Raw genomic sequence first — 12,995 nt, 5'->3', positions numbered from 1 at the left:
AGATGGTAAAACCTTCATCTCCGGACGGAACTATAAGTACTGGAGCACACACCAATCGACTCTTTAGATCTTGGAAACTCTTCTCACAAACATCAGACCACTCAAATTTAACCCCTTTTTGTGTTAAACGAGTTAAAGGCATAGAAATTCGGGAAAATCCCTCAATAAACCTTCTATAATATCCTGCTAAACCCAAGAAGCTACGAATTTCAGTGACACTAGTAAGCCGATTCCACTCCACCACCGCCTCCACTTTCTTGGGGTCAACAGACACCCCATCTTTAGATATCACATGACCCAAAAATGATACACTCTCCAACCAAAATCCACACTTCTTTAATTTAGCAAATAACTTCTTCTCCCTTAATATCTGCAACACTATTCTCAGATGTTCTTGGTGCTGCTCTTTACTCTTCGAGTACACAAGAATGTCATCAATAAAAACTACCACAAACTGATCTAAGAAGAGTTTAAATACTCTGTTCATTAAATCCATAAAAGCTGCAGGCGCATTGGTCAACCCAAATGGCATCACTAAAAATTCATAATGCCCATATCTAGTTCGGAAGGCTGTCTTAGGTATATTTTCCGCCTTAATCTTCAACTGATGATAGCCAGAACGAAGGTCAATCTTAGAAAAGACTTGTGCTCCTTGCAACTGATCAAATAGGTCATCTATCCTAGGCAAAGGATATTTATTTCGGATTGTCACCTTGTTCAACTCTCGATAATCAATGTAAAGGCGAAAACTACCATCCTTCTTTTTCACAAATAAAACAAGCGCACCCCAAGGAGAAACACTAGGCCTAATAAAGCCCTTATCTAATAACTCTTGTAACTGTTCCTTTAACTCTTTCAACTCTGCTGGAGCCATCCGATACGGAGCCTTGGAGATAGGACCCGTACCGGGTATCAATTCAATGGCAAACTCAATCTCTCTATTTAGTGGCAACCCCAGTAACTCTTCAGAAAAAACATCGGGAAATTCCTTCACAACTAGAATATCCTCTAACTTCAATTCAGTCTCACGGGTATCTCTCACAGAAGCTAAATAGCCCTCGCACCCATTCCTTAACAACCTTCTAGCTTGCAAAGCTGAGATGACCAAAAGAGTGTTAACTCCACTACCCACAAAACAAAATTCTGGTTGATTAGGAATCTGAAATACTACCCTTTTTCCTTGACAATCAACAGAAGCATAATTGGTTGCCAACCAATCCATTCCAAGAATTATGTCAATGTCCCGCATATCTAAAACAATTAAGTCTACAAGCAATTTTCTGTCATCTATACTAACCACACGAGATTTGCAAATTAAGTCAGCAACCATAACACCTCCTATCGGGGTTTCAACACATAAGTCGATCTCTCTAGAGACACATTTCCATCCATGTTTCTCAACAAATCCCATAGACACAAATGAATTTGTAGCGCCAGAATCAAATAACACATGTGCATAAACAGAAGACACTAAAACAGTACCTGACACCACCGTGTTGGAAGTCTAAACATCTTGTTACGTGAGTGCGTACACTCGACCCTGAGTCTTTGGCTTATGACCTCCATTTTTCTTTTGACTTCCTGAAGACCCTTTGTCTGTTGATGCTCCTTTATTTGTCCATGTCTTCTGTTCAATCTCATGCCCCTTCCGGTTAGGGCAATCAGCTATCCTGTGCCCTTGTTGCCCGCAAGAGAAACAAGCCCCAGTATTCCAACGACACTCACTATCCCGATGGAATCCATTACACCTAGTGCATTGTACCCGATCATTCTTCTTATCAACACTACTACCCACAGTTCGACTTCCCCAACTCCCAACCGAAGGAGTGTTTTGTCTCTTAGCATTGCCCTTCGAACTGTTAGTTTGGAAGTTGGAAGAACTAGGCCTCTTCTTATAATTCTCTTCTTTCTCTTCTTGGGCTCTAGTGAAGCCACTCTCAACCAACAAAGCCTTATTCAACACTACTCCAAAAGTAGGTAACTCGAAAGGAACCACCTGTTGCATAATGTTCATTCTTAGCCCACCTTCAAACTTTCGTGCTCTGCTATCCTCATCTGTTTCAAATGCTGATGCAAATTTAGACAACTTCGTAAACTCAACTTCATATTCTGCAACCGTCTTATTCCCTTGCTCTAACTTCAAAAATTCCCTCTGTTCTTGTAGACGAACTGTGACACCCCTGTTCTGTATTATGCTAAATCGGTCCTTAATTTGTTTATGGTTGTGTGTTTAGCATGACTTTGTGTGCCATTGTGTGATGATATGTGATTTTTAAATTCATATCTGTTTACCGTAAGAATATCTGTTTGAATAATCCGCTTCGGGAATTAAATCGAGGGCCTTATCGGCCACAGAACCCGAAATCGATTACGCCATTGTGGTTGGCATAATTTTTAGAGCCTACGGTGAAATTTAATTGAAAACTTATTCTGGTCAATTTAAAACGATTGAGATGATAAATTAAGTACCCCATTATTTTTTTATTATTATAATAACTTAGTGGGACTTGATATATTTGAGCACTACACCTTATTTCTCTCCCTTAGCTTATTTTGGCTGATTCTTGGACTCAAATTGAGAGGAAGAGCCGACTAAAGGGAGGGAGAAAAAGGGATTGTGCAACTTTGGTCTTGAAACTTGGAGATTGGAAGTCTAATTCAAGATTTGATCATAGATTGTGAGAATCAAGCTCCTAGGTGAGTGATTCTTGGATTATAATTGTAATCTTGTGCATGTCCAAGCTATCTTGGTGATCAAGAACAAGATTGTAATGAAGTTGGGTTGTGTTTGTTGAATTGAAGCTTAATATGTGCATGCATGTAAGAAATATTTTGAAATTTGCATGTTTGGGCACAAATGTGTATAACCCATGTGAAATGTTAAAAGGAAACTCATGTTTTGATCACCACTTGTGTTGTCTAAGTTGAGAATGTGGCTAATTCACTACATGCATGTACAAATTATACAAAAGGGGGCTTGAATGCATGAATTTATGTGTTGTTAATGAGTTTGATGGGAGATTGGGGCATGCATGAAGACAAATCAAGAAATTGAGCCCCATAATGTTATACTCTTGCATTGGTACCATGTTAGTATGATTATATTTGAGATTTGAGCCATTGCATGCAAGTATTGAGGCTGAGATTTTGAATTGGAGCTCAAGAACTCAATCTGGAAAACCCGGATTTTTGATGTCCGCTCGAGCGGGTTAAGTGCCGCTCGAGCGGGAAAATCGTGCTCCCAGCACTTTTTGCAGAGTTGGATGTCCGCTCGAGCGGAATATTTAACGCTCGAGCGGGAGCTTTTATAGACAAGCCTTCCGCTCGAGCGCCCTAACTCACGCTCGAGCGTGATTTTGAGGTAACCAGTACTTTTGCAGGCTTAACGGTCCGCTCGAGCGGAGAAGTCCACGCTCGAGCGGGGACCCTGTTTTCTGAAACTCTGAAAATACATCCTGTGTTATATTTTTCCGTTCTCTTTTACTTGTAAGCACTCTTAGGCATATGTTAAGCATTGTAAATGAGTTAATGAGATAAGAATAAAGCCTAACGAGGAATATGTGAATCAAAGAACTGATTGAACTGTTAGTGACCCTTTTGTGTTCATGAAATGTGTAGGGTCAAGCTCCAGGGCAAATCCACAAGCCGATCACTGTGAGTAATATCAATATTTAAAAAGCTTGCCAATGTCCAATTGTTTATTCCCTTATAAACTCTATGAGTTGTTAATTGGGATGGCGGACAAAAGTTTTGATATAAATGAATGGGCCGAAGACCGTTTTGATGTAAATGAATGGGCCGAAGGCCGTTTTGATATAAATGGATGGGCCGAAGGCCGTTTTGACACAAACGGATGGGCCGAAGGACGTTTTGACAGGAATGGAAACCTGAGCGGGCCAAAGGCCAGTTTGTGGGAACTCTAGTCACTTGATCTAAATTTTGTATAAGTATATATATGTTAAATAGAAACGTGAATTGGGCCAGAGGCCGTTTGGAATACGTTGTTCTACATTGTTACGTAATTTTTGTATTTGATATTATTCACTGGGCCATTGCTCACGCTCATCCATGTGTTTGTAGGTGAGCCAAGGGAAGTCCAAACCCAGCCCCAGTGAAGCCTGCCAGGAACAACACGAGTTTTTGAGAGTCAGCCTTGCGTCTCACGCACAAGACCCACCCTTGCCATTTTGTTTGCATTCATAGTTTGTCTTGTTGGCAAGGACTTTATGTATATCTGTATATAGTTTTGATGTGGGTTGACTCAGTTTAGATGATCCTGTCTGTTAAGTTTTTATGGTACCGTATTTTGTTTGTGGGTTATTAACATATACGTGTATGGTTTGTTTGATGTGCATATAAGCACGGCTCTATGGACAAAGTTTTTAATTATTGCTTCCGTTTGGCCCCTTTACTCAGACGAGTAGCGTCTGTTTTGGTCTGAGGCCGTAGGTAATTTTAGGAATTACTGGCCGGTTATGTCCTTAACCCATAGGGCCGGGTGAGGGTCATGACAGAGTGGTATCAGAGCACGAGTTAATAACTCACACACTTGTCCAAAAAGAGCAATAAGCGTCTAGATGAGATCTAGGATGCATTCATGTGCCGAAGACGAGTTTGGAGGCATTGATTATATGCTTAAATGTTTTGTTATGAACAATTATATGTGTAAGTTGTGAACTGCTTGCATTGCAAATTATCTAGAAATATGTGTTTCTTAGCGTATACATGCTTGTGTGCCTTTTGTATGAAATATAATGCAAGTTTAATCAGATGGTGAGAACCAGAGGTGATGAGTTAGAGGAATCTTCTACTGCCAGACTGGACAGAATGGAAAGACTGATCCAGGAAATGGCAGAAGCTTTGAAACAACAACAGGAGTGGCAACAACAGTGGCAGCAACCACACCCGCCACCTCCACCTCCACCTCCGGCACCACCTGTACCAGATCATCAGAATGATGACCGGATTATAGCTCTCACTAAGGAATTCAAGAAAATGAAACCACCACAGTTTCACGGGGGATTAGATCCGCTGAAAGCCAAAGCGTGGGTCCTCGGCATTGAGAAATTATTCGAAGTGTTCCCCTGTTCGGAGACTCAGAAAGTGCTTCTAGCCACTTTTATGCTAGAAGATGAAGCGAGAAGATGGTGGATGTTGATGAGAGAAAACCACCGAGATGTTGATTGGGTGAAATTTTTAGAAATCTTCTATGACAAGTACTTCCCGCAGTGTGTCCGGGATAGGAAAGTGGCAGAGTTCATGGAACTCAAGCAAGACAGCATGACGGTAGCGGAGTATGAGGCCAAATTCACTGAGTTGGCCAGGTTTGCACCACACGTGATTGACACTGATTATAAGAAGGCAAGACATTTTGAAGGTGGGCTCCGCAATGACATCCTAGAGAGGGTGAATGTTCTGAAATTGGAAACCTACATCGGGGTGCTTGATCGGGCCATCATCTCAGAGGCTAACATAGTTAGACAAGCTAAGCTAACGACAGAATGGAAAGGCAACAAAAGACAAGGCTTCTTTTCAAAGAAGAAATTTTCGAAAAAGCAAAACACGGGCTCCTCAAATACTTCGAGTTCTTCCCGAGACACAGCTCCCATGTGCAACATTTGTAGCAGAAAGCACCGTGGAGTCTGTTACCGTGCATCGGGAGCCTGTTTTAAGTGTGGGAAACAAGGGCATATAGCCCGAGAATGTAATCAGAACAGTGGAAAGATAACTGCTAGTTCAACTGCATCAGCTCCAAAGCCGGGAAATACCTTGAAATCTACTACTACTGGGGATACAGTGAGACAGGGGAGAGTTTTTGCACTCGTTCCGGGCGATACACGGAATGCCAATGCCGTTATCTCAGGTACTATTTCAATATGTAATCAGGATGCCTTTGTATTAATTGATTCTGGATCAACGCACTCATTTGTGACATATACATTTGCATCTAGACTGAATAGACCCCTAGAGTTATTGCCATATCTGTTATGTGTGTCTGCTCCATCAGGGGAATTTGTGTTATGTGACTATATATATCGGTTTTGTGACATGCATATCGAGGATGCTACCCTATATATAGATTTGTTGCCCTTGAACTTTAGACATTTCGATGTAATTTTGGGCATGGATTGGTTAACCAAGTATTGTGCCACCATAGACTGTATGACAAAAAGGGTTGTATTTAACCTACCAGAACGGAAAGAGATTTTGTTTGTGGGTAATGGGGTAGTGCCTCCTCTGTATTTGATATCCGCAATGAAAACATGTAAACTGATTAGGAAGGGGTGCCAGGGTTATTTGTGCTATGTGTTGTCTGAACAGTCTGAGAATGTTGAATTCAATAATATTCCTATTGTTAGAGAATTTTCGGATGTGTTTCCGAATGAATTACCAGGGGAATTGGTAGACAGGGAGATCGAGTTTACCATTGAAACTATGCCAGGCACCCAACCTATTTCTAAAGCTCCCTATAGAATGGCTACTGCCGAGATGAAAGAATTAAAGGAACAGTTGCAGGACCTTCTTGATAAAGGGTTTATACGGCCTAGCACTTCACCTTGGGGTGCACCAGTGTTGTTTGTAAAGAAGAAAGATGGTACTTTGCGCCTGTGCATCGATTATCAGGAATTGAATAAGGTAACAGTAAAGAACAAATACCCCCTACCCCGTATTGATGATTTATTTGACCAGTTGCAGGGATCGCAGGTGTTTTCTAAGATTGATCTGAGATCCGGGTATCATCAGCTGAAGGTTAAGGCAGAGGATGTTGAGAAAACCGCATTCAGAACGAGGTATGGTCATTTTGAGTTTCTTGTTATGCCATTTGGAGTAACTAATGCTCCGGTAGTATTTATGGACTTAATGAATAGAATTTTTAAGACCTACCTTGATGAGTTTGTTGTAGTCTTCATCGATGATATTTTGATATACTCTAAGGATAGACTTGAACATGAACATCATTTGAGAACTGTTTTACAAATACTTCGGGAAAGAAAACTATTTGCTAAATTAAAGAAATGTGAGTTTTGGTTGGAGGAGGTTGTTTTCTTAGGGCATGTGATCAACAAGGAAGGAATTTCGGTGGACCCGCAGAAGATAGAGGCAATTGTGAATTGGCCTACACCGACCAATTTGACAGAAGTTCACAGTTTCATGGGCTTAGCTGGGTACTATAGGAGGTTTGTGAAGGACTTTTCGAAATTAGCAATACCTCTTACCCAATTGACACGTAAAGGACAACCATTTGAGTGGAATAATGAAAGAGAATCAGCCTTTCAGGAATTGAAGACAAGATTGACCACTGCACCAATTTTGACACTACCTTCAGGTACGGAAAATTTTGTGATATTCAGTGATGCATCTTATAAGGGTTTGGGTTGTGTGTTAATGTAGAACGGAAAGGTTATTGCTTACGCCTCCCGACAGTTGAGGCCACACGAGAAGAACTATCCAACGCACGACCTAGAACTGGCCGCAGTTGTTTTTGCCTTGATGATTTGGCGGCATTATCTGTATGGAGCAAAATGTGAAGTCTACACGGATCATAAGAGCCTGAAATACTTCTTCACATAGAAAGAGTTGAATATGCGTCAGAGAAGATGGCTAGAACTGATAAAAGACTACGAGCTAGAGATTCAGTATCATCCCGGGAAAGCTAATACAGTGGCGGATGCCTTGAGCAAAAAATCAACAGGGAATATGGCTTGTTTGCTTACTGAACAAAGGGAGATTTTGTAGGACTTTGAAAAGTCTGAAATTGAAGTGGTGGTATGTGAACAGGGCAGATTGATAGCCGCTATTATAGCCGAACCAGTAATTGTCGATGAAATCAAACAAAAACAGAAAGAGGATGAGTTCCTCGGAAAGGTAATTGATGAATATGAGACAAGTCCAAAAGCAGAGTTTAGCATTGAGAATGAAGTGTTGAAATTCCGGAAAAGAATATGCGTTCCTGATATTTCGGAGCTAAGGAAGAGGGTTTTAGATGAAGCCCACAGATTCGTATTTGCTATGCATCCGGGTAACAATAAAATGTATCGGGATTTGAAACAAACCTATTGGTGGCCTAAAATGAAGAAAGAGATTGCAGAATATGTGTCCAAGTGCCTTCAGTGTCAGCAAGTTAAGGCTGAACATCAGAAACCAGGCGGTCTACTTCAACCTCTCCCTATTCCTGAATGGAAGTGGAAACATGTGACTATGGATTTTGTTGTTGGCCTACCTCGAACTTCCCGAGGTATGGATTCTGTTTGGGTTGTAGTTGATAGACTGACTAAATCTGCACATTTTCTGCCGGTCAAAACTACATTTACTGCTTACAGGTTGGCTACTATTTATGTTGATGAAATTGTCCGTTTACACGGAGTTCCGGTATCCATCGTGTCGGATAGAGATCCGAAATTTGTATCCAGATTGTGGAAGAGTTTGCAGGAAGCTATGGGAACGGAACTAAGGTTCAGCACTGCATTCCACCCACAGACAGATGGGCAATCAGAACGAACGATACAGACTTTGGAAGATATGCTTCGCATGTGTGCTTTGGATTTTCAAGGGAGTTGGGAAGATTACTTGCTGCTTGCGGAATTTGCTTATAATAATAGCTTCCACTCCAGCATCGGTATGGCACCATACGAGGCTTTGTATGGTAGGAGGTGTAGATCACCTATTTGTTGGACAGAGGTCGGAGACAGAGCTTTGCTTGGGCCTGAAATTGTACAAGACACCTCTGAAAAGATCAAAACTATTCGGCAAAGGCTCAAAACAGCTCAAGATCGACAGAAGAAATATGCAGACGTTCGGAGAAGACCTCTTGAGTATGAGGTCGGCAACCATGTGTTCATCCGTGTTTCTCCGATGAAAGGCCAAGTCAGGTTTGGGAAAAAGGGCAAGTTGTCGCCCCGTTACATTGGGCCGTTTCAGATTTTGGAGAGGCTTGGTCCAGTTGCTTATAGAGTTGCCTTGCCACCGGGATTTGAGCAAATCCATAACGTCTTTCATGTGTCGATGCTGAGGGGTTACCTCCGAGACCCGTTACATGTGATTGATTATCATCGGGTAGCTATTGATGAGAATATGGAATACGCCGAATGGCCAGAAAGAATTGTTGACCGACAAGTGAAAGAATTGAGAAACAAGTCCATCCCGATGGTGAAAGTAGAATGGAAGGAACACTATGGGACGGATGCTACATGGGAAAAAGAGGAGGAAATGCGACTACGCTATCCACATTTGTTTCCCGACGAAGGTAACTTAAGTTTGGAGGACCAAACTTCCTAAAAGGGGAAAGACTGTGACACCCCTGTTCTGTATTATGCTAAATCGGTCCTTAATTTGTTTATGGTTGTGTGTTTAGCATGACTTTGTGTGCCATTGTGTGATGATATGTGATTTTTGAATTCGTATCTGTTTACCGTAAGAATATCTGTTTGATTAATCCGCTTCAGGAATTAAATCGAGGGCCTTATCGACCACAGAACCCGAAATCGATTACGCCATTGTGGTTGGCATAATTTTTAGAGCCTACGGTGAAATTTAATTGAAAACTTATTCTGGTCAATTTAAAACGATTGAGATGATAAATTAAGTACCCCATTATTTTTTTTTATTATAATAACTTAGCGGGACTTGATATATTTGAGCACTACACCTTATTTCTCTCCCTTAGCTTATTTTGGCTGATTCTTGGACTCAAATTGAGAGGAAGAGCCGACTAAAGGGAGGGAGAAAAAGGGATTGTGCAACTTTGGTCTTGAAACTTGGAGATTGGAAGTCTAATTCAAGATTTGATCATAGATTGTGAGAATCAAGCTCCTAGGTGAGTGATTCTTGGATTATAATTGTAATCTTGTGCATGTCCAAGCTATCTTGGTGATCAAGAACAAGATTGTAATGAAGTTGGGTTGTGTTTGTTGAATTGAAGCTTAATATGTGCATGCATGTAAGAAATATTTTGAAATTTGCATGTTTGGGCACAAATGTGTATAACCCATGTGAAATGTTAAAAGGAAACTCATGTTTTGATCACCACTTGTGTTGTCTAAGTTGAGAATGTGGCTAATTCACTACATGCATGTACAAATTATACAAAAGGGGGCTTGAATGCATGAATTTATGTGTTGTTAATGAGTTTGATGGGAGATTGGGGCATGCATGAAGACAAATCAAGAAATTGAGCCCCATAATGTTATACTCTTGCATTGGTACCATGTTAGTATGATTATATTTGAGATTTGAGCCATTGCATGCAAGTATTGAGGCTGAGATTTCGAATTAGAGCTCAAGAACTCAATCTGGAAAATCCGGATTTTTGATGTCCGCTCGAGCGGGTTAAGTGCCGCTCGAGCGGGAAAATCGTGCTCCCAGCACTTTTTGCAGAGTTGGATGTCCGCTCGAGCGGAATATTTAACGCTCGAGTGGGAGCTTTTATAGACAAGCCTTCCGCTCGAGCGCCCTAACTCACGCTCGAGCGTAATTTTGAGGTAACCAGTACTTTTGCAGGCTTAAGGGTCCGCTCGAGCGGAGAAGTCCACGCTCGAGCGGGGACCCTGTTTTCTGAAACTCTGAAAATACATCCTGTGTTATATTTTTCCGTTCTCTTTCACTTGTAAGCACTCTTAGGCATATGTTAAGCATTGTAAATGAGTTAATGAGATAAGAATAAAGCCTAAAGAGGAATATGTGAATCAAAGAACTGATTGAACTGTTAGTGACCCTTTTGTGTTCATGAAATGTGTAGGGTCAAACTCCAGAGCAAATCCACAAGCCGATCACTGTGAGTAATATCAATATTTAAAAAGCTTGTCAATGTCCAATTGTTTATTCCCTTATAAACTCTATGAGCTGTTAATTGGGATGGCGGACAAAAGTTTTGATATAAATGAATGGGCCGAAGGCCGTTTTGATGTAAATGAATGGGCCGAAGGCCGTTTTGATGTAAATGAATGGGCTGAAGGCCGTTTTGATGTAAATGGATGGGCCGAAGGCCGTTTTGACACAAACGGATGGGCCGAAGGCCGTTTTGACAGGAATGGAAACCTAAGCGGGCCAAAGGCCAATATGTGGGAACTACAGTCACTTGATCTAAATTTTGTATAAGTGTATATATGTTAAATAGAAACGTGAATTGGGCCAGAGGCCGTTTGGAATACATTTTTCTACATTGTTACGTAATTTTTGTATTTGATATTATTCACTGAGCCATTGCTCACGCTCATCCATGTGTTTGTAGGTGAGCCAAGAGAAGTCCAAACCCAGCCCCAGTGAAGCCTGCCAGGAACAACACGAGTTTTGGAGAGTCAGCCTTGCGTCTCACGCACGAGACCCACCCTTGCCATTTTGTTTGCATTCATAGTTTGTCTTGTTGGCAAGGACTTTATGTATATCTGTATATAGTTTTGATGTGGGTTGACTCAGTTTAGATGATCCTGTCTGTTAAGTTTTTATGGTACCGTATTTTGTTTGTGGGTTATTAACATATACGTGTATGGTTTGTTTGATGTGCATATAAGCACGGCTCTATGGACAAAGTTTTTAATTATTGCTTCTGTTTGGCCCCTTTACTCGGACGAGTAGCGTCTGTTTTGGTCTGAGGCCGTAGGTAATTTTAGGAATTACTGGCCGGTTATGTCCTTAACCCATAGGGGCGGGTGAGGGTCATGACACGAACACTCCTAGGGAAGTATTTCTCATTGAATGCATTCTTAAACCTTTCCCATGTATAGGGGTTGGCATCATGCTCGTGTATGCGCTTCTCCATCTACCACCAATCATTAGCTATCCCTTGTAGCATAAACGTAGCATAGGTCACCTTCTGATCATCCGTACACTCAAAAACAGGAAACAACTTTTCCATTTCTGTCAACCATTTTTCAGCCTCCAAAGGGTCTGTGGCTCCGTCAAATGCCAAGGATATCTTCTTAAACTCAGTAATGTTACAACGTGGCCTTGGTTGTGGCCCAACGCCTGGCTGCATCCGCTATTGTTGCTCCATAAGTCTAGTCAAGTTATTCCCTATGGTGGTTTGTTGTTGCACCACCCCGGCCAACGTCTGAAACACTTGAACCATTTCAATTGGATTGGGGATTGCAGCTTGTTCTTGTTGTCCCAACTCTTGCCCCTGATTTCCTCCGACTGCTTGAGAACCACTACCATTATTAGTCACGTTCCCTCGCCGATTGTTACTACCAGTCCGTCGATTCATTTGACCCTGACGTGTGTTCCTAGCCATATTTGCCAATGTCTCCTCATGTTCCATCGCAACCTAAATGCATCAATAACAAAACCTCATCTTATTCTATTCTCAAGCTCCTATAACATAAAAATAAAAAAAATAATAATAAAAAAAATAATAAAATTAACATTATATCAAATTATAAGCGTTCCCAATCCTACATCTACCCAATCTCACCACTATTCTATACCAACCTTTAAAATTACAACCTGGCTCTGATACCACTAAATTGTCACGTCCCAAGCTCCGTGACAACACCGCACACTCATTTAAGTGAGCATGCAAGGCTAAGAGTCCAATACATAACTAACAATGTAAAATACTCCAATTAAATCCTTAATTATCATAATACTAAAATCCATAAAAAAATTGATTATTCTTATCATATGAAATTATCCACCAAGTCCACTCTTGTAAAATCCATTAACAAAACAAATAATTCAAGTGCTTAAATCATAGTCCTACTCTCGGCACTCCCACATGTAAAAAAAAAATCCCGCGCAGCTCTACTCTTCAGAATCTGAAAAAAATAAAATAAGGGTAAGCTAGACAGCCTAGTAAATAACCAACCATCACTGCCAACTGGATCAAGTATATCAAAAAGAAGTAAATAAATAGTCGATAACCAATAAATATAATTTTTGATACAAATCAATAAATGACACGATTATTTCTAAGATGGTTTCATAGCTGAAAATAAACAGTGTAGCAATACATTTTAATTAAAAGTCAATGGGGTAACTCGATGAAATTTCGTTATCCAAAA

General features: G+C 40.9%; 1 protein-coding gene across 1 annotated transcript; it reads right to left on the bottom strand.

Moving 5' to 3' along the window:
* Positions 1-1,516: 1,516 nt before the first annotated feature.
* Positions 1,517-11,971, bottom strand: LOC145803675 (uncharacterized). Its single transcript, XM_082896991.1, has 2 exons — positions 11,807-11,971; positions 1,517-2,185 (listed from the first exon to the last, which is right to left on the bottom strand). Exons 1-2 carry the CDS (start codon positions 11,969-11,971, stop codon positions 1,517-1,519), a joined length of 834 nt encoding a protein of 277 aa, XP_082753117.1.
* Between the last annotated feature and the right edge of the window lie 1,024 nt (positions 11,972-12,995).

The sequence above is a fragment of the Camellia sinensis genome, chromosome 12 (genome assembly GCF_055761805.1).
Source record: "Camellia sinensis isolate YWXY chromosome 12, ASM5576180v1, whole genome shotgun sequence".
Lineage (NCBI taxonomy): Eukaryota > Viridiplantae > Streptophyta > Magnoliopsida > Ericales > Theaceae > Camellia > Camellia sinensis.
Note: the sequence above shows the minus strand (reverse complement) of the source record. Positions and strands in the feature narration are given on the sequence as shown.